Source organism: Manis pentadactyla, chromosome 13 (assembly GCF_030020395.1).
Source record: "Manis pentadactyla isolate mManPen7 chromosome 13, mManPen7.hap1, whole genome shotgun sequence".
Classification (NCBI taxonomy): domain Eukaryota; kingdom Metazoa; phylum Chordata; class Mammalia; order Pholidota; family Manidae; genus Manis; species Manis pentadactyla.
This window is the reverse complement of record NC_080031.1, coordinates 99,244,767-99,272,704: the sequence shown is the minus strand read 5'-3', so window position 1 is coordinate 99,272,704 and position 27,938 is coordinate 99,244,767. Positions and strand designations below refer to the sequence as shown.

The 27,938-nt window shown below is 45.5% G+C and overlaps 2 protein-coding genes across 10 annotated transcripts in view; both read left to right on the top strand.

Annotated features, from left to right (window-relative positions):
- The window catches only part of CDC25C (cell division cycle 25C), a 28,638-nt gene extending 19,754 nt beyond the window's left edge, over window positions 1–8,884 (top strand). For 2 of the 8 annotated variants that reach the window (XM_036897233.2, XM_036897241.2), the window contains exons 9-15: window positions 2,742–2,894; window positions 3,839–3,940; window positions 4,741–4,803; window positions 6,149–6,247; window positions 6,779–6,912; window positions 7,298–7,409; window positions 7,597–8,874. In XM_036897233.2, the coding sequence (XP_036753128.2) occupies window positions 2,742–2,894; window positions 3,839–3,940; window positions 4,741–4,803; window positions 6,149–6,247; window positions 6,779–6,912; window positions 7,298–7,409; window positions 7,597–7,749 (816 nt within the window). In that variant the 3' untranslated portion in view covers window positions 7,750–8,874. Of the gene's footprint in view, window positions 1–2,741; window positions 2,895–3,838; window positions 3,941–4,740; window positions 4,804–6,148; window positions 6,248–6,778; window positions 6,913–7,297; window positions 7,410–7,596 lie in introns of all 8 variants that reach the window. The other 6 variants (XM_036897281.2, XM_057490918.1, XM_057490919.1 and 3 more) reach the window with 5 other exon arrangements.
- A 4,918-nt stretch (window positions 8,885–13,802) lies between these two features.
- GFRA3 (GDNF family receptor alpha 3) lies at window positions 13,803–27,428 on the top strand. Of its 2 annotated transcripts, XR_008993434.1 has the most exons (9): window positions 13,803–13,982; window positions 19,160–19,447; window positions 22,378–22,470; window positions 23,702–24,014; window positions 25,929–26,032; window positions 26,194–26,328; window positions 26,701–26,789; window positions 26,998–27,151; window positions 27,293–27,428. XR_008993434.1 is itself a non-coding variant. In XM_036897338.2 (8 exons), exons 1-8 carry the CDS (start codon window positions 13,907–13,909, stop codon window positions 27,085–27,087), a joined length of 1,188 nt encoding a protein of 395 aa, XP_036753233.2. In that variant the 5' UTR covers window positions 13,803–13,906; the 3' UTR covers window positions 27,088–27,399. The 2 variants fall into 2 exon arrangements, 1 of the variants encoding a protein (XP_036753233.2); XM_036897338.2 differs by having other exon boundaries at window positions 26,998–27,399.
- The last annotated feature ends 510 nt before the right edge of the window (window positions 27,429–27,938 follow it).

Sequence of the window (27,938 nt, the reverse complement as noted above, 5' to 3'; positions counted from 1 at the left end):
GTATTTTCATATTATATGTGTTTTGGGAGGCGGTTTCTGTCTCACCTCTCACACCACCATCTTTAGCCAATCCCATTGATAGACAATCTTATGACAGTTTCACATACACAAAACAGTAGTTCAGCATTCCCCCATATTATCAAGCCCTCACTCACTCCACTGCAGTCACTGTCTATCAACGTAGTAAGATGTTAGAGAGTCATTAATTGTATTCTCTGTGCTGTGCTATTGTCCCAGTGACCTACCTATGTTGTGCTTGTGAATTATAGTGCCCCTTAATCCTCTTCTCCCTCCCGACCCACCTTCCCCAACCCTTTCCCTTTGGTAACCACTACTCCCTTCTCAGTGTTTTCAATTATTTCTTAAAGAATGAAAATGACTAATGTTCAGTGCATAAAAGCCAGTTGGTCCTGGATCTCTCAAGAGCAGCTTCTGGGAACTGTGAAACTTCTGACTAGCTATGCAAAGCTGAAGTATCATCATCATCATCATCCCTCCATTTACTAGTATTTATATTCTTTGCTATAAGTTGACATTTGTTTTTATATAAATCTATGGGGAAGAATTTGTCAGAGTAGTAGTGGTTATGTCTATTGATGAAGATAGTTTTCTGCTATCATTTATTTCTGGCTTCTTGTCCTTGGACTACCTGAAACCCAAAAAGATGTTCATCACATGCTTTATCACTATCATAATAGCTACCAAAAGCCTAATGCATCAATGCAACAGAATAGAGATTTGAGAACTAGAACCAGAACCATGCATATATGGTCACTTGATAATTGGACCAAGATACAAGAACAATTAAATGGAGAAAACATAATCTTTTCAACAAATTATGCTGGAACAATTGAAAATACATATGAAAAACAAAACCAAAAACCTCAGTCCATATTTCACACCATATATAGGAACTAGCACAAAATGGATCATAGATCTAAATATAAAACTGAAAACTGCAAAACATCTGAAGAAAAAACACAGGAGAAAATTTCTGTAACCTTGGGTTACACAAATATTTCTTAGTTATAATACTAAAAAAATGGATGTGTTTCACTTAGTAGCTAATTAATTCCAAGCTCTTTAAGAGGAACACTTAGCTTAATAACTGATGTGTTCCAGAGAGGCTCTTTTGGAGAAAATAAACAAAGATTGCACTAAGGCCAGCACACTGGAGATTCTGATCTGACTTGCTCTTGACTTCTTCTCAGGGCAAAACTGAAGTTATATGAAGGGAAGTCTATCATGGAGGGTGGGTAGCCTCAATCCTTGGCCACACATCCTCTGCTACTGTACCTTTGGTTCATCCATCCATTCATCACTGGCCTCATGGCCTTGACTGTATCCCTTGGCTTCTTCCTTTTAATCTTTGGCTTCTGCTGCTGCCTAATTATTTTGCCATTTTCCAAGTTAGACTCCCAGGAGAATGAACCTGATTGGCCTAGTTAACTTTTACTCTATGCCACTAAATAGGTATGTGAACCAGCAGTGTGGGCCAGTCATCAGTGACTTGGGGTAGGATTATGGGGACAGGGAGATGACTGGCAGGGTTCCAAGGGAAAAGGTAGGTACAGAGTATTAGTATATAAAACGTGAACTGTACCTGCTGCTGGTACTTTGAACAATGGAGTTTCCCTCAGATGGGACCATGGATGTGACAAGCATTATAGCAGGTATAGTTGTTATAAAGTAAAATATTGGCATCCTTATTTTCTTCTCCCAGAAACCAGTGACCATCAACCTGTCTTCCAGTTATGGCTCTTATCATCTACCCCCCTTCTAAGTTAACTCATAGCAGTTAGTGAGGTGAGTGTGTAGAGAAGGAACTTTTGCTTTTTATCTAGGCCGGAGGTAAAGGGTATCTGGCTAGAGAGGATAAGAAACTTGGATTAGTTGAAAGTTGTTCTCAGGGGTCCTTTAGTGTATCCCCTTGCTTCTGGGTAAAACACCCAAATCATTCCTTTCAAAGAGACAATCCATCCTCATACTTTAGCCTAGTCTTCGGCCAGCAACTCCCAGGGGTAATTCTTTTGGTATTTAATCAATTTTTCTTCCTGATGGGCCTCACAGTATCAATCCTATAACAGTCATCCTGATATTAGATTCTAATGTTTTCTTTTTCCTTGCATGATGCTTATTTTGCTATTTTTTTCTTCCCCATTAACAACCCCCTTCATAAGAAGACTGAATGATGTTTTTTCTCTCTCACTCAAAGAAACTGCTACCAAAAAAAGTGACATATACTCTTGCTAATTAGTATTTTTTCACCCAGAGTAACTCTTGGGCTCATCAACTTCATTTTTTGGGGGGTCCTTAAATCTTGATTATCAGGGTCTTAGAATTCCATAGGGAAACTATGGGATTAGGTTTGTTTTTTTTTAATCACTTAGGACTGGAAGAACTGAGCTCGTATTTACTTTCTACTACAGGAGTTGGTACACATAAGGTAAGGTGGAGAATTTGATTTGGCTGGAGTGTCAACGTCTGGGAAAGTTAGAACATCATACTTCTGAGGAGAAAAATGTTAATGAGGAAGGGAAGACAGTTTGCTCACCTAGGATATTGCTTCTCACACTTGAGTGTTCCTAGAATCACCTGGGCATATTGTTAAAATGCAGATGTTAATTCAGTAGGTCTGGGGTAAGGCCTAACATCCAGGATTCGACATTTCTAACAAGCTGCTGGGAGATGTTCCTGCTGCTTGCCTGCAGACACACTTGGGGTTTGATATTCCCAAACAGGCATCTCTGAACAAAGGCAGCCTGTATCGCTCCCCTTCGTTGCCAGAGAGTTTGAACAGGCCAAGACTGACGCAAGTGGTACAATTCAAGGACAACCCAGTACCGGATAAAGTGAAAAAGAAGTATCGTTCAAGCCACAAAGAGCTCAGGAAAGTAAGAGCTTTTCAAGATGTGAATCTGTTTGATCTTGTATCTCATTGTCTTCACTGTTCTTCTGATATGGGGACTGCTTTAGTATATACATATTTTTTGTCTTCCTCATTACTTTTACTTTTATCTTTTTGTTCTTTCCATCTTTCCTCTTGTCTTTTCTTCATCTGCATCCCTGTATAAAATACTTAACAGTGACTATCTATGTTACATTATGCTTTTGGAAATGATATCACAGTCTTTCCAAACCTCTTTTTTAACATCTGAAAGAGTACAAGGGAACTTTGATTAGTAGGGTACGTAACTGCTGTTTGACCTGCATACTGACAGAAACAGCATCACACTGGCTGGGTGGAAAGCAACTTCTGAAAAACTTAGCCCTTATCCCCTCCCCCACCTTAAAACAAAAATTATATGTATTTGGATGTTTGTATGATATAGAAAATACAAATCAGCAAAAAGAAGTTGTTGCAAAATGCCCATAATCCCATAGACCAGAGATAATTACTGTCGACACTGATATTGTATGTTCTTCAACACTTTCCTATGCAAATGTTTTTTTCTTTTGTTAAAGTAGTATTACAAAGTATGTGTTTTCTAACCTATATAAGGATATCATGAACTTATTACATGTCAATGAAATTACTTTAAAACATACTTTTTATTGCATAATATTAATCTATAATGTGTGGAATATTATTTGTTTTACCAAGAGCCTGTTATTGAACATTCAATTTATTAGTAATTTTTCTCCTATAAACATACTGAGCCATCCGTCCTTACTACCAAATCTTTGTGCAGTAAGTATTTATTTATTTCCTTAGTAAAACAAGTGGAATTATGAGGTCAAAGCGTATGCTTATTATTAATGAGTCTCCATTCCTCCATCCTCCGGTTTTTACCCTTTTAACATGAGAATTGGGGGTGGGGGATCTTGTCACCTTCAGGGCTTATATCTAAGGAAAACCATCTCTCTCAGTGATATTAATATCACTCAGATGCTGGAGGAAGATGCTAACCAGGGGCGTCTGATTGGTGATTTCTCCAAGGTGGGTGTGGTTATATCCATCCTATATTTTAGTGAGTCATTTTGAAGCTGAATCTTTTCCCCTCTGCTTGCAAAGGATTCTAGGTATAATTCAGCATCCTCACCAAACACGCCTTGATAGCCTGAAGGTGCTATAGTGGTAGATCTGGGACTTAAGCCTTTGCGTCCTTATTCATTCTTGGAAAATCCAGAGCAGTGGGGAAAGTATGAGGCGTTTTACTTTTTTCTTTTTAAAATTATCTTTGAAAATTATATGAATAATATTTGGTCCTCACAGAAAAGGTAGAAGATGAAATCCACCTCAAATCTTATCAGAACATTATTTTTAACATCTTGGTGTATGTTCCTCCAGACTTTTTTGTATATATTTTCAAAAACACATGCACATATACAAATACATTTTTTTTTTCCACAAAAAGTGATTTATACTGTCTTGTGATCCACTGTTTTTTTTTTTTACCCTCCTTTAATGTATCAGGAACACCTTTTCATGTCAATAAACAGTTCTGCTTTATCATTTTTAATAGTAGTACAGCATTTCTTTTTTTGACTACTCATAATTCTTGATAAATCCCTTCTTGTAGGATATTTGCTTTTACAGTTTTTCCTTATGAACTATACCAAGATGGACATATTTATAGCTAAATCTAAAACTTTTTATACATCCTTAATTAGTTCCTTAGGATCAGTTCTTGAAATGGAATTGCTGTATATGCACATTATAGAGACCACATATAGGTCTTTGATCTCAAATTTTGGTATAGAAAACTTGCTCTTATTTCAGCTCTTGGGTATTTCTAGGTGTGTGTGCTGCCAACCACATCAGGGAGACACCAAGATCTGAAGTACGTCAACCCAGAAACAGTAAGCAGATTTCTGGAGATCGTAACTGGTTACATAAGCTGCCATCTGGTCTGTTCTTTCCCTAAAATTCCCACTTCCCTTGGTATGTGTTTCGCAGTGTTCATTCCCAGAGGCTCCCCATTCAACTGAAGCTGTATTAAAGGAGTCCCTTTTCCCCCATTTTTCTGTCACCTTTATTTTTAATTAAACAAATGATACATAATTGTTATAAACTCCTTCCTTCCTTTCATTTATAACAATTATATATCATTTGTTTATATCAAAGGAAGGAAGGGAGGGGAAAAAGGAAGGAAGGGAAAAGGTAAAAAAATTACCCAGTTAGGATGATGTTACATGCTGGTTTACATGTTATAATCCCATTTATGCCTAAATGTGCAAAGTAGTTATTAATAGTGTTCTCTTTCACTCTCAAAGTGTCCCAGTTAGGTGCAATATTTGGTCACCCTACCCATAATCTCACCACCAGAGAGAACCACTGGTAATAATATTTTCCTTATGGCCTTCCAGATTTTATTCTGGTATATGTTTTTACAAAACAGGATTGTAATGAAATGTGCTGTTGCCATTAGTTTGGTAAGACATTGTAAACATCTTTCTATAGCAATGAAAAGATATCTATAGTATCTTTTAATGGCTATGTAATATTCTCTTATACTGTCATGTATAAATTATTTAAATACCAAACCTCTGTTATTGAATATTTAAGTTATAACATTTTGATAACCTAAAACAATGAGATGAATATTATTGTGTCACATCTTTGTGTGCTTTTCCTTTTACTTAAGATGTTAGAAAAGAAATTGCTGTGTCAAAGTGTAATTACATTTATTTTTATATGTATTTACAGAGTTCCCTCCAGAATGGTTGAACCAATTTAACACTCCTACAAGTAGCTTACATTTCCTCCTCTGGGCATCAACCCCTTCCTTCCATATCCTTTTCTGGAAGACTTGCTTTCTTCCCTTACAGTAGAGGGTGGAGAACCATTTTCCACCTCTTTTTGTAAAATCGGAATCCCTAGCTGCTGCCTGGACCACTGCAGAAGTCCTTGGGCATCTGCTGAGATGCTGATTGCAGTCATGCCTGCCTCTGATGAGTAGCCTGAATATATATGGTTTTCCCTGGTGTCCTGGCAATGCCAGCTATTTTGGTTCTCTGAAAAGACTATTTCCTATTTTATCCTCTTATGTAGGGTGGGGCTAAACCATTGCCACATTTCAAATACAGGGGGACTTTGGAGGCTGAGCGTACAGTGGAATCCTAGGTGACTAAAAGGACTGTAAATCAGGAACTGTGTGACAGTCCCGGGTGATGGGCAGGGTATTCAATCGTAGTTTCTATGCAGGTGGCTGCCTTACTGGCAGGAAAGTTCCAGGATCTGATTGAGAAGTTTTACATCATCGATTGCCGCTATCCATATGAGTACCTGGGAGGACACATTCAGGTGAGGTTACATTGCAGACATTAGTGGGGAGGGGCTGGAGATAGATTTTTATTGAGAAGAGTCTGTGGACAGAGGGTCCTATGAACTCTAGAACCAGGGCAGGGATTGTACATTTGGAGCACATGAAGGCTGGAAGTCCTCATTTCTCTTCTAATTCTTTATACCTTGAGCAATTTACCTTTCCTTTCCCTCCTAGACCAATCTCCCTCTTTTCTCTTCGAACCAAGAGTTCCTGCCTAGCAGTAAAAACTAATCCAAGGACTGAGAAGCACTTTGTAAACACTTAAAGACATGTCTCTCAATGATTCCTACACTTCAGGCAAACAAACATTTTATTGAGTACCTACTACATACCAAGGTCTATGCCAGGCCCTTGGGGTAGATAGGGAGATATCATTAGATCTCTGCCCTGGAAGTACTTAAAGTCTAGCTTTCCTGGCCAACATATCCCAAGATGGTATCCCAATTATTTCTAAGTATTGGAATTGTCCACAGGCCCTTAAGGAAATACTTATTAAAATTCTCCTACAGGGAGCCTTGAACTTGTACAGCCAGGAAGAACTGTATAACTTCTTTCTGAAGAAGCCCATTGCCCCTTTGGACATTCAGAAAAGAATAATCATCATGTTCTACTGTGAATTCTCCTCCGAGAGGGGTCCCCGAATGTAAGTGTCTACATGGGGAGGGTGGCTGATGGACATGGACCTTGACTTGGGACTTACAACAAGTGAACCTTCCCAGACCAGTCTAGTCAGAGACTGAAGTGAATGAATGCTTTCCACTATAGTCTGAAGAATGTTAGGAAGGTGGAAGGAAAGGGTTTGTGCATTTTAAAAGTTTGGAGCAGTGAAGGTAAGTATTCGGAATGAGACACCGGTAGAGGAAAGGGGAAAGAGTGGTGCTACTTAAACCTTGTTTTGCAAAAACAGATCTGGAGGTCCTTCTGGGGCTTTGTAATAGTCTGTTCTTCCTCCCCCTCCCCAGTGAATGGCCCGTGGAGTCCTGACCTTGCTACTTCTCTCCCCACCCATCTCTGGGTTTTCTCTAAAGGTGCCGCTCCCTGAGAGAAGAGGACAGGTCTCTGAACCAGTATCCTGCCCTGTACTACCCAGAACTGTATGTCCTTAAAGGGGGCTACAGAGACTTCTTTCCGGAATATTTGGTAAAGAATGGGGCGTGTGAGGCAATGGTGGAGGGCTGACTTGGGGGAGCCCACTTCAGCGTGCAACTCCCAGGGCCTGCAAAGCCCTCTGAGAAAAGAACTGCTGCTCCTTCATAGCCACTATCAGCAGCATCTGTATTATACTCAGGAGTCTAGAGAATCCCTTACTCTCTCCCCTACCTTTCAGGAGTTGTGCGAACCCCAGAGCTACTGCCCTATGCATCACCAGGACCATAAGGCGGAACTGCTGAGGTGTCGAAGCCAGAGCAAAGCTTGGGAAGGGGAGCGGCAGCTGCAGGAGCAGATTGCCTTACTGGGGAAGGATGTGAGCCCATGGTGATGTATCAGCCACCAGGCTGCCTGGGAGGCGCCAGGAGACACCAGAAAGCCCGGGCAGAAAGAGACTGTCTTCTCTGCGGCTACGCCCAAGGTTGTCACAAGATGTCAGCAACCAGCAGGCAGCCAAACTAATGAAATGCCTAAGGATTAGTTGGGTTTCAGAAGAACTGCTGCCTGGGAGCTAAGTCCTGGAGTTGGCTCTCCAAGGCTGAAGCTTCAGGAAGTGGTTGCATTCTCTTGCCAATTACTTGTGTCATCTCACAAGCCAGCCAGCAATTTTTCTACCTGGGCTCTGGCTATGCAAGCGTTGTCCACCTTCTTTCTCTGTATTTTTCTTGTTTTCCCCTGTCTCTTTTTCTCAAATGGGAAAATAAACATTGCAGAATTAGAGATGTGATTGTGAGCCCAGTCTCCTCCTAGAAAATCTGTGCAAGGAAGTGATCACCAGATTAGAGTCCTTCAGACAAAAGATGTAACCATCTCCATTCATAGCTGAGGCCAAGCTTCTCTATAGACTAGTGGTTCTCAAAGTGTGGACCATTAGTGTCATCTAAACTTATTTGAAATGCAAATTTTCAGGTCCTAACGCAGACCTCCTAAATCAGAACATCTGAGGTTAGGGCCCAGAATTCTGGGTTTTAGAATCTCCCTTTCAGGTGATCATGATGCATGCCAAGACTTGAAAACCACTGCTCTGGAATTAAGGCAAACCTTTTAAACTGCATTCTTCAGCAATATTCCAGGCTTTCCTTTCCTAGACCATTCCAAAATAAACATTGCCCAAGAGTGTGACCCAAACTCAGTACTCCGGTATCTATGCTCAGAAAACCAAGATGATTGGCATTCTAAAGCAGGCTCAAAAGGTTCCTTGTCTACAGCCTCAATGGAGTTTTGACTTTGCATTTCCCAAACTCTTTTCTTTTTCGCTTCACATCTTAGAGAGACAAGTTTGGAATTTAGGTTAGTTGGAAGTCAAGATTTGTGCTATATGAAAATAGGAATAAAAGAATATAAAAATACCAAGCAAGATCAGTTAGACTTAAGGAAGACCTTTGAAACTGTATTCTTCAGCAATATCCCCAGCTTTCCTTTCTTAGAGCTCTTTAAGGCAAGTAGGCTTCCAAAGGCATGGTGAGATACAGCCCTGCTTAGCCTGGGGAGGCAGAGGAATTGACTGAACATTGTCACTCTTCAGCATTAACTTTGTAGTAGTGATACCCCAGGACTGGACAAGGACGAAGGGTCTGAAGTCTAGGCTGTGATAGACTAGAGACCAAAGTGATATCTTCCCAGGTTCTGGACCAGGGAGACTTTCTAAAAAGTGAGTGGGATGGAAGGCAGGCAGTAACTGGACAGATTTTTGCAAGATCCGCAAGTGCTCTTCTCCTGGCGTGCCACATGCGTGCCTCACAGCAGAGGGCACTCCTGTATTCTTTACGTAGCCTCTGGAACCTGCAGCCTCCACTCCTAGCTCCTGCCTATCCTGACCAGAGGGAAGCTTCGCCTCTGGCCGCCTCCCTAAACCCTTGAGCTAAGAGCTCAGGAGCACTGGGAGCAAAAAGAGAAAAGCTGCTGCTACATTAGGTGGAGATGGTAGAGGGAAAGATGCTGCTCCCGTGTCTGCCCCCACCAAGCAGGAACTCCCCATAGCCTGAGTGAAACTGGAGCACCTCCACTTCTAAGTGTCAGGAGGAGTCCCCAACTCACTGCCTGCCCAGTGGGTCATTTTTTTTTTTTTTTTATTGAAGGGTAGTTGACACACAGTATTACATTACATTAGTTTCAGGTGTACAACATAGTGATTCAACATTTATATACATGACAATTCTAGGTACCAGCTATCACCATACCAAGCTGTTACAATATCTTGACTATATTCATTACATCCCGGTTACTTATTATTTTACCATTGGAAGTGCATACTTTTTTTTTTTTGTGAGGGCATCTCTCATATTTATTGATCAAATGGTTGTTAACAACAATAAAATTCTGTATAGGGGAGTCAATGCTCAATGCACAATCATTAGTCCACCCCAAGCCTAATTTTCGTCAGTCTCCAATCTTCTGATGCATAACGAACAAGTTCTTACATGGAGAACAAATTCTTACATAGTGAATAAGTTCTTACATGGTGAACAGTACAAGGGCAGCCATCACAGAAACCTTCGGTTTTGCTCATGCATTATGAACTATAAACAGTCAGTTCAAATATGAATACTCATTTGATTTTTATACTTGATTTATATGTGGATACCACATGTCTCTCTTTATTATTATTATTTTTAATAAAATGCTGAAGTGGTAGGTAGATACAAGATAAAGGTAGAAAACATAGTTTAGTGTTGTAAGAGAGCAAATGTAGATGATCAGGTGTGTGCCTGTAGACTATGTGTTAACAGTGGGTCATTTCTTGATAATTCTCCCCAGAAAAGTAGAACCAAGCCCCAAACTGGGAAGAAACTGTGTTCGTGTGTTCACATTTGAGCAATCTTAAATCAAATGGAAATTCTGAGTTGCAAAACAAAGAAGTTATCTACTTTGTGAAAAACTATTTTCCAAAGAAACAACTTTTTTCCCACATAACTTCTTGTAGTAGTCTCCTACTCTATAGGTACCACGTGATGTGATTCATTATTTTCAGAAATGACAGTAGCTAACACTTCAGGTGCTTATTGCATGCAAGATTTTTTATGAACTCATATATATGTAAACTAGTTTCATTTTCACAACAATCCTGTGAGGCAGGTGCTTTTTGTTATGCAAGTTTTACAGATAAAGACATTGAGGACTGGAGGGATTCAGTAGTTTGTTTAAGATCACACAGCTAATGGACAGCAGAGTTGGGATCTCAACCCAGGCAGTATGGTTCCAGAATCTGTACCCTTAATGGATTTTGCTATTGCTAAATCCTCATCAAAGAACAATGTGCCTTTCTAGAATTGGCAGTATATTAGGAGTTAAATAGTAAGAGCCTTACCTGTAGATTCTTAAGAAGTCAGGGCCATAATGGTTGCCTGTGCTTGGGAGATGAGGCTAAGGGCAGGTAACTAAGACCCCAGCCCAGAAGCCATATATGGGGCCACACTGGTGTCTTTGCACTGACATCATGAAGTCAAGAAATAAAGAATGGAAACCTTCCAGTCTAAAAACTGCCTTTCGTTGTCAATCCCAGCCAGGACCTGGCTGACCTGACCTCTGCCACAGAGAGGGCAGGAGCATTTTCCTTCCCTTATTTGGAGTATAAAGTGGGAGGCATGGAAGATTCTTTTTTCCCTATTCAGTTCAGGCAAATGTTGATGTAATTCCCTTAAACCTGTATCTAGGGTTATCAATTTTAAGTACCACAGGTATTCAAATAGCATAGTCCCTGCCCTGAAGAAACTGACAAGGTAGAAAATTATTCTCTTTGTTCTCATCCCTACTAGCACTTTAGCCTACCCTAGTATATTCAGCAAAAGGAAGAAATACCGTAGCAGCTAGCTCCAAAGCAGCAAGGACAGGGGTTGTTGGACCAATTCACAGAAAAATTAACTCCTGCACGCCACTTGTGAGAAATTCAGTGCTTGCTATATGCAGGGCACTGTTAAACCCTTTACTCAATACATACTTGTATAGTCCTCACAACTGTTATATGAAGTAGATGCCGCTATCATTCATTTTACAGATGGAGAAACTGAAGCACAGAAAAAGTAAGTGACATGCCCACGGCCACCCAGCCTGTACTGGAAACTGGAAACGGCATTTGAACCCAAGCAGTCTGTAAAGTTTATGCTCTTCCCTATTCACTGTACTGACATCCAAGGTGAGGGCGGCAGCAGCAAGTAAACCTCAACAGTAAGAGAGGGCTTGACAGAGGCAGAAACCAAGATTACAGATGAAAGTGGAGTGAGATACAGGGTCTTTGGACCTTTGAGCCCCAATCAGTGGATTGCAAGGCCTCCCAGGGCAGGGTTTGTGTCTTCATCATTTTTGCACCTGGCACAAAGCTGGACCTATAATCAGTCGCAAAAGACATTACTGAATTGAATTATGGCTGAGTAGCATCATCTTTGTAGAAAGGACTGGCTCATTTGTCATTATCCACGTGGTTCCCAAACGGCAAAGCTGCTTATCTAGCAGGTGTTGGCAGTCACAGAGGACGTGGTTGGTGGGGAGAGTGTGCTGGACAAGCTGTCAATATTAGTCTTGGAGTCATATTTATTTGCAGAGGCTTCCTCAGCCCTCTCTTAGCCTTGGTTACCAGTTGTCATTAAAGTCCCAGTGGTGTTAGTCTCTCCACCCCAGTGCTCAGTCAGAAATATGGTCCAGGCATCTCCTTTACTCTCCCAAAGAGGCTGGTCTCTTACGGGTGGAATTGGGCACTGCTCTCCATTTCAACCTTGTTCCTGCCTTCCTGGTCCCTTCCATGGGGAGAGCACTGAGGAAGGCACGCTGAGCAAATGCCTTTTCACAACCTACCCGCCCACCCCAAACTTGATTTGGTTTGGTTGCTGAAGGATGGGGAGGGCAGAGGTGATGCCCTTGACCACCCATACATTGATTCACAGGTCTCAGCCCTTTCCTAGCATCCCAACCACCTGAAATCATTACCTTTTGCTTTGTAAGTTCTGTTTTGAAACGACTGCCAAAGTGGAGTGGAAACTGGGGGCTACCAGCTCCCCAAGAATGGGTTTTCTCGCCTTACTGAAGGGGAGGGCTTGGGGAAATACTCATAGAGGTTAGTGGAGCCCAGGAAAAACAGACCCTGTACAAAAGCTGAGTAGCCAGATGTTCACTTTCATAGCTCTTCTACAAGAGTGGCAGGGCAGATATGGATTAAAACAAAGCACAAACTCCATTTAAAGTGCATTACGGCTCAGCAACCAGCTCCCCCTGGGCAGGAGAAGAGAGGAAAGGGCACAAGAGGCCATATCAGTCTTCTTCCTTATCTAGGGCCACATGTCTCTCTCCTAGCTTTGTGAAGGTTGATTTACACCCGGGGCTGGAATGACTCTCTTTCAGGGCTGATTACATCGGCAAATGCCCCCCAGAGGCCACAGCAGGATGGCCATATTCACAGGCAGCAGCCAATAAATCTCGGAGGTTTCTATTGCACTCCTCAGTACCCTGCCTGCTGGCCCTCTGCCAGGCTGGCTGTGGAAGTAAGAGAGGGCTTGAGCTGGAGGTGAGGGGCAAAACCCTCTACTTCTTTTCTTCCTCCTGTTCTCTTTCTAAACACTCCTTAGTTCTCATTCTTCGAAGTCATTCTGTCCCCAGATTTACTCTGGGACCAAGTGGGAATCAGCCCTAGGCCCAGTACCCTTACGCCTCTGGGTAGAAATTGTGGGTTCTGGACTCAGCCGTGTTTCAGCCTATTTAATCTTGATGGAGTAGCTTGCTCTCTGAAACATCTTCTCAAAATGATGAGGCTCCTCCGTGGTCTCTCTCTAGCCACCTTCCTCAGCGACCTTGTCCGTCCAGGGAAACCTCAGCTATTTAGTCTGAGAGGGTTTCCTTCCTCAGCACACCTAAGGTGCTGATTTTGGAGTAGAGTCTGGCCCCAGCCCTGGGCACTAGCCTCAGGTCTGTTCCTAGCAAAGCCATTTCACCTGCCTGGGCCCCATCTTGCAGAATCATGGGGTCAACGACAACAGTTGACTCTTACTCTTGAAGATACTTAGGAGGTGAAATGAAATCATAGATGTGCAAATGCTAAGTGGAAAAAAAATACTGGAAATGCAACCGCCCTTGCGCTGGTTTGTTCACGTTTTGTTCCAAGATTTCATTTGTGGTGCTTGTCCCTGGGGCGCAGGGGGTGGCTAGAAGGTGAAAAGGGCTGCCTTTCTGGTTAAATACTTGGGTGCCCGAGACTGCGCGTCTCCAGCGGCCGCTTCCAAGAGTCCCGGGCTGAACGCCCCAAAGCGCTGCCGGCAGCGTCGGCAGGTGGGCCCAGGCGGGTAGAGCTCCCGGCGCGCCCCCGCCCCGCCGCGCCCCGAGGCGAGCGGGAGAGGCGGCCCGCATGGCCCGCCCGCCCCCGAGCCGGAGGGCGGCGCCCAGGACCCCGTGGCGGCGCCGCGCCCGCGAGCGGGGCGGACGGCGGTGTGCAGCGTGGCGCGCAGAGCTCCGGCACGGGGAGCGAGGGCCGCGCGGCGCCCGGCGCAGGCAGAGCGCCCCCCGCCATGGCGCGTCCCCCGAGCCCGCGCCCGCCGCCCGTGCTCCTCCTGCTGCTCCCGCTGCCGCTGCTGCTCCGAGCCGGTGAGTGTCGTCGGCGCGGACGCGGGGCCGCTCGGGCCACGGCGTTTTGGGGCCGCAGGGGGGCGTGGGGGCTGCGCGCCGGGCCCGCCGCCCCGGGGGCTCAGACGCCGCGCCGCAGCCCGGTCCCCGGCGTCGGGCTCTCCGAGCCTGGGAACTAGAGGAGGAAGCCCGGGGCGGGGAAGGGGCTGGGTCCCACTGCAGACGGAGTTTCTCGACTGTTGTCGATTGAGTGCCAGCAACGGCCAGGGCGCCCAAGCCTCTCCTCGCTCTGGGTTTCCCTTCTTCCCTCTTTCGAGGTGCGTCTACACAGTCAAAGAACGACCCGCAGCTCGGCCGTTTCCACGACCGCATCCCTAGGAGGCGGGGAGAATCAGGAGCCGGACTGCCGTCTGCTCCACCTGGGCTTCACCTCCTCCGCCCCTCGTAAGGGCCAGGGAAGTGGACATTAGGGGGAGATGAAGAAAGAGAAGTGTTTGTTAGAACTGACTTGTCACAAATTAGGGATGTAAACTGCTGCCAGAATTTGCTAACATCATTATTTGGTTGTGTTGCTGAGAATATTGCTCACCACCAACCTACCTCCTCCCCGCCTTCAGGATATACTTTTTATTATTTTAATTGGAGCAGAGAACTCGCTATTGGGCAAGGTGGCCTTTCCCTGCAAGCTGTCCAGCACAGTGCCTTGACTTGTTACAATAGGTGTTTTGTGGAATACATAGCTTAAGGCTTGACTTTAGAACCATGTCATTGCCCCACAGTAGGGGGCAATTCCTTGATCCCGGGGAACATGCCCATGATCGGCAGGACTGGCATGGGAGCGTGGAATGTCACTGGGGAGCTCCTGTCCAGGGCCAGAGTGGGGAGAATCCTGAGGCAGAGACAGATCACACAACGGCTTGTGACTTTGGTGCACAAGGTAGTACTGCAGAAATGCAGTCTTGGCTGCAAGACAGATGCAGAAAGGAAGGAAGGAAAGGACTAGTCTAGGTTGATTCCATCAGTAAATCAGGGCAGCAAGACATAACCAATTAGATTTGACTGCCTGGAAGCTTCACTCATCCTAATAACGGTGCGGCTGCAGGTCAGGATCAAGGGTTAACATTAAACACCTTCCTCATTACCCAGTTAAGTGGAACAAGTTCTACCCTGTTATGATGAAATTTAACCCGGCTCTCATCTTCTTTTCTTGATCTGCAATTCCCCTAACCCCACTGCTGCTCAGACTTGGTGAACTATCAGTTAAGAAATTAGAGAGGCTTTTGAAAATTGTTAAACTCAGTATTTAGTACAGTTGAAGCAATGAGACTCGGACCTGCTACATTTCTTTCAGCGAGCACTTACTGAGTACCTACCAGAAGTTACATCTTAAACATTTAGTATTTCACACGCTGTTTAAACCCATGTGCCCCTTTTGGTAAAGATAAAAATCTCATGCCTTCCTTAAATATTTTTTCAAATTTCAAAAGCTTTTTTTTTCATCTTCCACATATAAAATTATCATACATACTTTTTAAAATCATATAGTCCCTCTGGAAATTCTGATGTGCCCCTAAAGGGATCCTAACCTCTCTTTTCTCCATGCCCTCCAGTGAAAAACTCTGGTTTAATCCAGTCCCTTCATTTTACATTTGAGAAACTAAGATCCCGGAAGTAAAGTAAATTGTCCTAAGCGGGGCTGGACTAAAGTGAGGTGAGTGAAGGGGGTACCCAGAAACCCAGTAGTCAAAGAAAATTTTAATGCAATGTATTAAAAAAAATCAAAATTAGTGCCCCCTAAATCCATGATGAACAAAATATCAAAAATTTAGATTAAAAGAATAACACTGCTATATTGGAGCCTGAAACAAAAGGAAAAATTGGTACGACTGATCCTGTCTTTCTGTCTTTATGCATTGGATATGGCACTAATTCTCAAACTTTAGGGTGCATCCTACTTTCCAGTGGACTTGCTCAAACTCCGGTTCCCAGGCTTTATTGCCAGAGATTCTGATTTCAGGAGTTCTCTACCCGGTGTCCACTTCCCCAGTCCCTGCAAGGGGTGGAAGAGTTGGCGCCCAGGTGGAGTGAACAGCAGTCCTGCTTCTGATTCTCCCCACCTCCTAGAGATGCGGTCGTGGAAACAGCCTGGCTACGGGTTGCTCTTGACCGTGTAGATGCACCTCAAAAGAGGGAAGAAGGGGAATCCAGAGCGAGCAGAGGCTTGGCCTGGCCATTGCTGGCACTCAGGCTACAACAGTTCAGAAACTGTATTAGCAGGCTCAGAAACCCAAGTTTTAACAAGTTATCTAATTGATTATCATTATGATTGGAAGAGAGGTTGGACTAAATAAACTCTGAGGCCCCTCCTAATTTTAGGACTCTTTGATTGTAAGTAGATGGAAGGGGCCCGGAAAATTGACAGAGATGGCTCACAGAATGTCTTTGTTATCTGGTTATTTGTTAAATATTAGGATCTCACAAAGAGCAAGCGCTGTTCTAGGCACTGGCGACGGTGTAGTGATAAGATAGACAGAAGTCTAAAAGGGGAGATCAAAAAAATCAAGTGATGATACGTGCTGTGCAGAGAATTGGGGTAGTAACGTGTTAGAGTAGCGAGGGGGTTATTTTACATTGGTTGGTGGGTTGGCCTTCCTGAGATGACGTTTAGATTGCAAACAATTCTGAATTACCAGAAAGGGCCAGTCCTGTGAAGATCAGGGGAAGAGCATTTCAAGCAGAAAGAAAGGCTAAGGCAAAAACCCAAAAGTGGACTCAAGCTGTCTTGTTCAGTGGCAACCAGAAAGAAGGCCAGTGTGGATGGAGAGGAAGAGAGGGCTAGGAGGTGAGGTTAGACAGGTGGGCAAGGACCACATCTTCAGGGTTTTATAAACCAGGGTGTATAAACTAGATCCTAACCTAAGTGCAAAAACAGAAACTGTTGGAGAGATTTAAGCAGAGATGAGATTATTTGATTTATAATTTTTAAGAAATGATCCCATATAATGCCAATCAGCATTAGAATTATGTTGTATGTATTCCACATAATGGAATGCTATACAGCACTGAAAATAATATTTTTATAGCTATACTTAACAGTGTGGATGAATTTCATAAACACAGTACAACACAATACTGAGCAAAAGAAGCCAAGACTTAAAGTGCATGTTGTATGATTGAAAAATGGACAAAAATAATCTCTCAGCTTAGAAATCAAGATACTGGTTTCATTGGATGGATGGTGACTGGCAGAGGGCTATGTGGTGCTGGTAATGTTCTGGTCCTTTATTTGGGGGGTCTGGTTGCACAGGTGTATTCAACTGTACATTTTTAATGTACTTTTCTGTATATTATACTTCAATAAAAACATTACCAAATATGATATTGCCAGTGGCTTACAAGCACATGGAAATATGCTTAATGTCATTAGTTATTAAGGAAATGCAAATAAAGCCATAATGAGATACCACTTCACACCACAATGATGGTTATTTAAAAAAAAACTGGAAAATAACAGGAGATGGCAAGTATGTAGAGAAATTGGAAGCCTTGTACTTTGCTAGTGGGGGTGTAAAACAGTGCAACCACTGTGGAAAACAATCTGGTGATTCCTCAAATAAGCATAGGATTACCAGATGACCCAGCAATTCGAGTCCTACGTATGCATCCAAAAGACTGAATATAGGTATTCAAGGAAATACTTTTACATGAATGTTCACAGCAGCACTACTCACAATAGCCAACAGGTGAGAATTCAAATGTCCATCAACTGATGTGTGGATAAATAAAAGGTGGTATGTCCATACAATGAAATACTACTCACCCATAAAAATGAATGAAGTAGGGATACATGCTACACAGTGATGAGCCTAAAAAAACAGTATGTTAGGTGAAGGAAGCCAGAATACAGAAGATTTAATATCTTATGGTTTTATTTACATGAAAATTCTAGAATAGATATATCTGTAGAGACAGAAAGTAGATTAGAGGTTGCCAGAGACTAAGGGGAAGGGAGAATGGAGAACTCTTAAATGGCACAGGTTTTCTTTTAGGGCGATGAAAATGTACTGGAATTAGAAGTGATGGTCGTACAACATTGTGAATGTACTGAATGCCACTTATACCCTTTAAGATGGTTAATTTTATGTTGCGTGGGTTTTGCCTCAATAAAAATGTTTTCCAACATAAAAAAATTTCATTTAAAAAGATGGCTGCAACAACAAAATGGTAATTATGTGAAGGATTAGTGTTAACTAATCTTACTGTGGCGATCATTTCACAATATATACATGCATTAAGTCATCGTGTTGTACACCTAAAACTTACACAACGTTCTATGTCCGTTATACCTCAATAAAGCCAGAGAACAAAAAAAGATGGCTGAATGGTATGGAAGAATATATTTGGAAGATGGAATCAGGGAGACCAATGAGGAACCTTGTCAGCAGGACAAGACTTGATGGTGGCTTGCGCTAAAGGAGATGGCTAGAGATGTGGAGAGAAGAGGACAGTTTCCAGATATGTTGTGGAGCTGACAGGACTTGTTGGATTGAACACAGGATGTGAAGGAAAGAGAAGAGTTAAGAATGACTCCAAATATGTTGCCTTGAAAAATGGGGGATGATGGTGTTCTGTTCTGCCAGCCCTTGATAGGGATCAGGTCCTAGGATGCAGGCTGAATCATAACCAACTTTGGTATCCCTGAGTGGGTGGCAGAATCTGCAAAAGCGCCCACCCCAGTCCAAACCAGTTCCCACTGCAAGGTATTTGTAAGTGACTTTTAACGGAAGACTCAAGAGTGGTTGCTCACTCTCATTTATTACTCACACACATGTGCTCAACTTTCTCGTTGTGATGCTAGTCCTGTCCATGGCGCAGCTTTGCCCAGGGCCCTCCTCCCTCCGCCTGGCAGGGTCAGCAGGCTCAGCGTCAGTCAGCTGGGCCCCTCGCCCTTCCGCGAGGCTGAGCTGCCTCTCTTCAACTCTCACCTCTTCTCGGGCCTGAACTGTTCTGTCTGGATGCGACTCTCCATGCCTGCTGGGCTTCTTTCTCCCCCACTTACTCTTAAAGGCCTTCGTGCCACCCTAAGAATTTCCTGCCCAAAGTTTCATCCAGAGTGCGCCCACCCTGCCTGACAACCTGGTACTCCCAGACAGCTACTCTGACCTTCTGTGGGCCTCACCTGCTCTCTCCCTTCCTAGGGGACCTCCTCCCCACAGAGGGTCGGCTCGCGAACAGCTGTGTCCAGGCCAGGAAGAAGTGCCTGGCCGATCCCACCTGCAGTGCTGCCTACCTACACCTGAATTCCTGCATCTCGAGTGCAAGTACCCCCTCACCCGCAGAGGAGCCGTGGGTCCCTGCGGACTGTGTGGAGGCAGCACAGCTCCTGAGGAACAGCTCTCTGACGCGCTGCACCTGCCACAGGCGCATGAAGAACCGAGCTGCCTGCCTGGACATCTACTGGGCCGTTCACCCTGCCCGCAGCCTCGGTGAGCCCCCCCGCCAGGGCAGACGAAGCTAGGGATGGTGGCACTTGCCCACTGTTTTTTAATCCCACAAGATAGGGCCCAAACTGTAGTTTCTGGTGGGGAATGATAATGCAGCTCTGTTTTGACATCAGTAAGAAGTGGAGGGGGGAATTGGCAGCATCCTTTTGGGCCCCACAACACTGCCGGCTCTTCTCTATTTCCCCCTTTCTTACCTGGCAACATGGAGCTGCCTGTTGACAGAGCTCTGAACAAAGCTGACGCCCAAACTGGGAGCTCCTGGAACAGAAGGGTGTGGAGAGGAGGTAGAAGAAAACGGTCTTAACTCATAAGCAGTTCCAAATACAATGTCGTTCATAAATTCAGAGACAGTGAGAGCAGAGTCCTGGTCCAGCCTTTAATAGAAAACATACTCATTAACCAGAAAGGAGGTGGTAAGGGAGAGAAGGCAAGGAGGGGCCAAATGCTGCAGCAGCCGTCTTCCCTGGGAGTACGGATTGCCTTTAATAAGGCCCTGCTTTTGCTCCAGGGGAGGGTTGCTGTATCCATTGTTCTCAGGAGTTCCTTCCTCTTCTGTTATTTTATTTGGCCACGTCTGAGAAGGGCATTAAAGACGACTTCCTTGGGGATGGAGCAGCATACTCAGCTTGCTTCCTACCTGAGGAATGTTGGAGTATTTTAAGTCTCCAATAGTCACAATCTCTTAATTCAGATTGGCTCTTAATTCAGGTGGCCCTTCGCAGTGTAACTCTCTCAAAACACAATTGCTTTTTATATTTTTTATTTCTGTTACCTCCTGTCCCAATAGCCTTTCCTATAATCCTTTTCAAGACATGCATCTCTTTCTAGACCCAGTTAGAAGTACCTTGCCCTTATCAGCCTTCTGTGGGAGAGCCACTACCTTAGTCTTTTTAACTTATGCACGTTTGTCCAACTGGCGGGGTTTATTGGATACCGTCTCAATCAGTGAGAGGTCTCTACAAGGGACATGATAACCACATACTTGAATTGGTCTTTGCCCCAAGGCTAAATTATAATTGACCTTATTACTCAAAGCATTTTCCAATTTTATCATTTCACATTTGAATATGAGAAGCAGTTGTATCATTTCATCCTGCAAGTCCTGGAATTTCTGGATTCTCTCTCGTTTCCTCCCTATTTGCAAACTGCCCAATTCTCCGAGCCTCTGTTTTTCCTGTAGCACCTTGCCAAATGCAGCCAGTAGCAAGTAAGACCACTAGTAACCTTCTACTTACCCTTGAAGTACAGCTCAGCACAACCTCTTCCTTCCAAGTTATTGCAGGCAACAATTTTGCCAAACACTTTGCCCCTGCAGAGAAGGCTGCCATCTTTCCATTTCCCAGTAATGGCTTCTTCACCACCCACTTGCCAGTCCCAGAGCTGATCCTACACGTGCTGGGTCTTTGTTTTCGTTGTTGATACTGCAGCACTCCATTTCTAGATACCAGGTAAATTTTTAGTAAGAATTCTCCAGGTTATGCTTCAGTAACAACCAACCAAACAACCCCCACATTTTTAGCTTTCCGCAACAAAATGTATTTTTTGCTTATGTTATTCAGCCCCCATGGGCTTCCTGGAATTGCCTTTGTCTTTGCTCTCCCTCCCTTCTTCACGTGAGGATCCAGGCTTGTTGAGGGAAGAGCAGCGGCAGGACCATGTGGTGGTTCATAAAGCTTCTGCTCAGATGTGATTCACTTGACTTCAGTTCACGCTCCACAGGCCAAGGTCACCCGGCCAAGCCTTACAGGGGGTTGGGGAAGTATACTTCTCTCATAGGGGGCCTCAAAGTCACATGGCAACAGCCGGGCGTGGGGGTGGAGGGAATGTACAATCCTCCCTCAGGGTGGGTAGCCAATATTTGGGAACACTAATACAATTTACCACACTCCTTGTTCCCTGGCTTCCGTTCCTCATGCTGATCACTTCTCTTTCAGAACTCCCTCCGAGGCTTCTTGCCTCCCTCTCTTTCCCCTTGCAACTCGCAGGTCTTCTTAAGTTCCAGACCATCCTTTCCTGGGGGCTTGACATCATCCCTAGCCCCTCCCTCCTAATGATGGGTTCACAAAGGTTTATCGGGTGACACCCTGCAAGCCCACTTCTGTCACCTCTCTCTTCCACCAAGATTTATTAGCCAACATTTATTGAGCACCTACCATGAGTATGAGCTATGCAGTGACTTTATAAGACCTAGTACATCCCCTTAGGGGCCGCACAGCCCCTGGGGGTGACTGAGAGACATGTGTCCTTTGTGATCATTGTCTCTTCTTTCTCTGCTTTTCTCAGTCAGGTTCAGTCTGGGGCCCTGGCCTCACCTCCATCGCCTGGGTGTGTGATGCATCTGCATAGCTAGGCGGTCAGGCCTGCAACAGAGTCAACTGCTGCTCCTTCCCCAACACCAAGAGAAAAACAAGACAGAGTCCTCTTTCCTGCTTATGTGCCCACAGGCGGCGTGCCTAATGGTTAGGAGCAGAGACTCTGGAATCAGATAGTTCAGGTTTCAAAACCCAGCTCTGCTTACTAGCCCATATGAGCCTGAGTAAGTGACTTAACCGCTGTCAGCCTCAGTTTCCTCTTACCCACTCAAAGGCCTTAGGAGGATTAAATGAGATTGACTATATATATATATATATATATATATATATTTTTTTTTCCTTTCACTTATACCACAGTGACCAGCACACAGTGGTAGTTTTATTGTTCTTATCATTAAACCAGTTTATTCATCAAGTCCAGCCTCTACCGTTCCGGCTCTGCTTTTTTCTCTCCTCTGCTTAGCTTGCAGCTGGTTAGGTGGAGGCTGCACCTTTCCCTTCCTCTAAAGGCTTTGAGGTCTGACCCCACAGCCTCAGCCTGCCCGCTCCCACCCTCAGCCCCTAACCTCAGGCTTCTGGGACTCTCTGCCTTGTCTCTAGGTGACTATGAGCTGGATGTCTCCCCCTATGAAGACACAGCGACCAGAAAACCCTGGAAAATGAATCTCAGCAAACTGAACATGCTCAAACCAGGTGTGGAGGGCAAGCCAGGCTGGGGTGTGGGGGCTGGCCTGGACCCTGCAGGAGGGGTGGCTGGGGGAGAGTTCTAGCCCGCTCAGGATGGGAGGCTGAGCTTGAGGCATGGTCTGGCCTCACGAATCCGCAAAGATGTAATAGTTATTAGGGAAGCATTTGAAGGGAGCTCATTAGGCCTCCCTGGTTCCAAAAGGTGGGTCTCTGCAAAGGGTTTGGTCGAGTGGCAGCAGTCCCAGAGAAAATGTGCTGAAATGGAGTATTTACCCTCATTCGAGGCAGCCAGGAAAGTAGTTTTTTGTCCCTGAAGACTAGGAAATTGCTTGTTTTCAACCATTCTAATGGGATGGGTGAGGTGTTGGGCAGGGAAAATGGTGAGAGAATGTGACCTCTCAGGGGTGACTCAGGATGGAGGCCATCTGTCTGGCAAAGACTATGATGCACATTTTTTGGGAAAGTGAGCTGCTTGTGTTCAGTGGAAAGGAACGCACACATGTGCACTGTTTTTGCAAAAGATGTGAGTGTTGTTGTACGGCCAGTTCTGTATATTAGAATTCTGAGAGAAAAGCTTATTTGTATATAATGAACTCTTTAGCTACAAGGAATCTGGGAATAACCTGTTCCAGTTATTCCACTGTTCTGACTGCTGAATATTCTGTTAATAGAAATCACCATAATTTCCCAAGATCAGAGTATGGGGAAATTTTATGCATGCATCAATCGATGAAAGATGGGCAGGTGATAATAAAACTGAGGAGAGTAGACAGATGTGAAACTAAAGAAAGATCCTAAATAGAATTTGGTTGCATCTGTTTTGGACCGTTCAGAAAGTGCTTTAGAATGTAGGACCTCTAGGTTATGATTTCCACCATGGTTTTCACTCACTGCGTAGGACTGAGGAAAGGGTTTTGTTATTCGAGCTTTCTGGCTGCTTGCATTCTAGATAAATGAATTCTAGATGTATATGGCTTTGTTCTGTTTTGACCCAGTCCAGCTGAGGAGTGATGGGGGCCACTCACCCACGAATACCAGATAGAGTTTATGGGTAGAGAGAAAGCCCTGCATCGGGAGTGGCCGTGTTTGGGGCTGTGCTCCCCTTCCTCCCACGCCCACTACAGTCTTTGTTAAACCAGAGGGCTTCGGGGGTCAAATCAGAGACCACTGGGTTCTTTGAGAGGCTGGGCTGTGGGTTTGCAGAGAGGGCTGGTGACGTGGTGTCCCTCTCTCCCAGACTCGGATCTCTGCCTCAAGTTCGCCATGCTGTGCACGCTCAATGACAAGTGTGACCGGCTGCGCAAGGCCTACGGGGAGGCGTGCTCGGGGTCCCGCTGCCAGCGCCACACCTGCCTGGGGCAGCTCCGCGCCTTCTTCGAGAAGGCGTCAGAGCCCCACGCGCAGGGCCTGCTGCTGTGCCCGTGCGCGCCCGCCGACCAGGGCTGCGGGCAGCGCCGGCGCAACACCATCGCCCCCAGCTGCGCGCTGCCGCCTGGGGCCCCCAACTGCCTGGAGCTGCGGCGCCTGTGCCTCTCGGACCCGCTGTGCAGGTGCTGGTGCGGGGCTGGGTCTTACCCGCCGGGGCCTCTGGACTGACTTCACCATGTAGCTCCCTTCGATATTTTCTGAACCCTTTTCTAAAAAGAATATCTATTCTTTCTTTGTGTAAAACTTAGAAATACAAAAACAAACTAAAATATCACTCAAAATCATCACCTGAAGGTAGCCTACCATACTTTGGGGAGCATTTCCTTCAAGGCTTTTTCGGAAACAGATAAACAAAAAATTTGAATGTATCTGGGAATGTATTTGTATCTTGCTTTTTTTCACTTACGGTACATATCCCATGAGCATTTTCCCGGGGAGGCAGTATGAAATAGTGGTGAAGACAGGCTCTGGAGCCAGGTAGATGTGAATTTAAACCTGGGACTGTATGACCTTGAGCCCATCACTTAACCTAAAATTCCATTACTTAACCTAAGGTTCCATTTAGTCCTCTGTAAAAACTGCTGTGATAACGCAGGCCTCCTGGGATTCTGGTGAGAGTTAAATTACATAATTTATGTAGAGTGCCTAGCTTACTGGTGCAGAATAAGTGCTCAATAAATGGTGTATTTTGTTACTTACTGCCCTTTGACAACTTCCTTTTTACATGCCTACATTGTATTCCATCTTATAGATGCCCCATATTTTACTTAATCATTCCTCTATTATTGAATATTGAGGTTGCTTTCTTTATTGCTATAGATAGTGCTGCAATAAGTACCTCTCTTGTTCATTAATCTTTGTGCACAAATCTAACTGTCACTTAGGATACATTGCTGTGATTGCCATTACCAAATCAGAGGACATGAAGATTTTGTAAGGTTTTTGGTACATATTCTCCAACAAATTTGAAATTCTGATCTGGCTTTCCTTGCCTTCTTAGGACAAAACACTCGCCAAATTGAAGTTATCATCCATTTAAGTGGCATTTGTTGACAGTGAGAGCCATGCTAACCTTGTTTTGCAACCTGGGTCTACCCTTCTCTGTAACGTTGGGCAAGTTACTTAACCTTTCTGCATCCCACTTTCCTCTTCTGTAAAATACTACATAGTCAGAGCTCTCAGTAATCATAACACTGACACTCACAGGGTACTTACTCTGGGCCAGGGACTGTTTTAAGTACTTAACATGTATTAACTCATCTAAACCTCACATGAACCCTTTAAGATAGATGCCAATATCTTTTTCTCATCTTCAGTTTAGATGAAGAAACCCACAGCAGAGAGGTTAAGTAACTTGCTCAAGTTCACCCAGGTAGTAAGTCAGGTTGGTTAAGGTTTGGAATGAAGAAGTCTAGCCTAAGGTCTGTGCTCCCCGGTGGCTCTGCTCTGTGCCCGTTAACTTGTGCTGGTAGCTGTTCCCAAGACTGTTACACACCAAGTGCTGGGCTTGATGCCTGAGATATTGTCCCTTCCTTCAAGGAGTTTGTAATTAGTGGGGGTGATGGGAAGTAAGCTACTAATCTAACACAAGGCAAAATTTAAGGAAGCCTACAGAAATACATACAGAAAACATACTCATAATTTCATTACCTGAAGACAACCAGCTTTACCTATTGCAGGTTGAGTGTTAATAATAATATCTAACCAGGCACTGTGCTAAATGCTGTCCATGCGTTCTGTTAGTCCATCTTTGCAAAATCCATGAGGTAGTGCTGTTTTTTATCTCATTTACAGTCACAGAAACTGAGGTTAGAGAAGCTGCCTGAGATCTCACAACTAGGGACTGTGGAGCCCAGATGCAGTGATGTGCTGCAGGGGCTGGGCTGCTGGTGCTTTAACTGTGACAGTATCAGGCTTCATTCACTGAGGAGGAAGGCAGAGGAGTATTTGGCAGTGGAGAGGGGCATGTCTGCTAAAGGGGCAGCAAGGGAAAGGCTGAACCTTGATGGGGACTCTTGAAATTTCCCTTCTTCTAGGTCGCGCCTGGCAGATTTTCAGACCCACTGCCATCCCATGGACATCCTAGGGACCTGTGCCACAGAGCAGTCCAGATGTCTGCGAGCATACATGGGGCTGATTGGTGAGGCGGGGCGGTGGGGGTGGGTGCTTGGGTTGGCCAGCCCTGGGGCTGAGAATGCTCTGGAGATCGAGCCCAGACGGAGTGGTCCTGAGACAGGCGGAGAGGCAGGAGCTGAAGCTGGGGTTGGCCCAGGCCCTGACAGTCTTCTCTTCACCCCGCAGGGACTGCCGTGACTCCCAACTTTGTCAGCAGTATCAACACCAGTGTTGCCATAAGCTGCACCTGCCGAGGCAGTGGCAACCTGCAGGAGGAGTGTGAGCGGCTGGAGGGGTCCTTCTCCCACAACCCCTGCCTCGGTGAGTGTCTGCCCCTGCTCCCAGCCCCTGGTCAGCCAGGCCCAGGGGGAGGCGAAGGGTCAGCTCTGCGATCCACACTGGGTCTGTCCGTCTCCTGCACACAGAGCAGCCCCCTCCTCAGCATGGGCCCGCCCAGCCTGGGCCTTTCTTCCTTCCCCCGCTCTGTGAGAGCCCCCCACGCTGCCTGTTCAGCCAGGCCCCAGGGACGCTCCTCAGCTCCAGGAATAAGCAATCAGGACAACCAGTATCCCGTTCCCACTTGCCACCCCCCGCTGCCCCAATATTCCAAGGTCCCTGAGACATTCCCTGTCCTCCTCTGGGAGCCTGAGAAATCTCCAACATCTGCCTGCTTCCAATCTCTCCTCTCCCCAGCGGAGGCCATCGCGGCTAAGATGCGTTTCCACAGCCAGCTCTTCTCCCGGGACTGGGCAGACTCTGCCCTTCCCGTGATGGAACACCAGGTAGGGCCTCCTCTGTTACACCTCTCTTAGCTTTCGGGAACTGACTGAGGAATCCCAGACAGAGCAGACGAGAGGATGGAGCGGGGGGACCTCCTGGTGACCTCAAACACTATAGACCTCTGATGGGTACCGCAGGTGGGGAATGGACCTTGACTGAGGCTGAGGTGGTGAAGGGGGTGCGGCTGACTCCATTCCGTTTCTTCTACAGAACAAAAACCCTGCTGTGAGGCCTCAGACCTGGGTGCCCTCTGGTTTCTCTTACATGCTCGCCTTCATTCTGCTCCCGAGCCTCTGGTAGCTACACTTTCCCGGGGTCCCTCTTCCCTTCTACCACACCCAGCCTGACCTGCAGCCCGCGAGGGGTGAGGAAAGGACAGCATCGGGAAGGGGGTGCAGTAAACAGTGTGGCAGCCTTGACCTCAACCCGCACAACTTGTCGACTCCAGATGAGGCCACAGTAGAAGCAACTAGCTGAGTTCTCATTCCCTCCACTCCTGACTTAGGCTGCCTCTCCTTACCACTCAGTGACCACGGAGCAGCCACCTTAGCACTCAGTGACCACGAAGCAGCCACCTTAGCACTCAGTGACCACGGTGCAGCCACCTTAGCACTCAGTGACCGCCGTGTAGCCACCTTAGCACTCAGTGACTATGGTGCAGCCATACTCTTCTAGTGTGTCTGGCTCTACCAAGCTCTCCCCTGATCCCTTCCTCCTGCCCACCAGGATTGCCCAGGCTCTAAGAAATCAGTCATTCTCTATTCCAGCCTCCTGGTAGGCAGGGATGGGTGCGCTGAGGCAGCCTAGAAAAATATTCTTCATTGTGAGGGCTGGGGCAAGACTCCTGTCCCCTTGTGTCCTCTGAGTGGGGGTGGAAGCCTGCTGCCTGTCCTGCCTGGGGATCCTGCAGAGCATTTCAGCATCAAGAGCCAGAGCATCTGAGCCTTGCTTTCTTTCTGCGACTGTCCCCCAGTCCCCCAGCCTCTTGGATCATGATTAAACATTTTGACTCAAAACTTTGCTCTTTTCCCATTTTCTCACACTGAATTTATATAGAACCAGGGGTGTTATAGGCACAAGAGCACAGGCTGGGTGATCAGGAGACACAGCAACCCTGCCACCAACTGCTGTGTGACTTCGGGCAAGTCTCT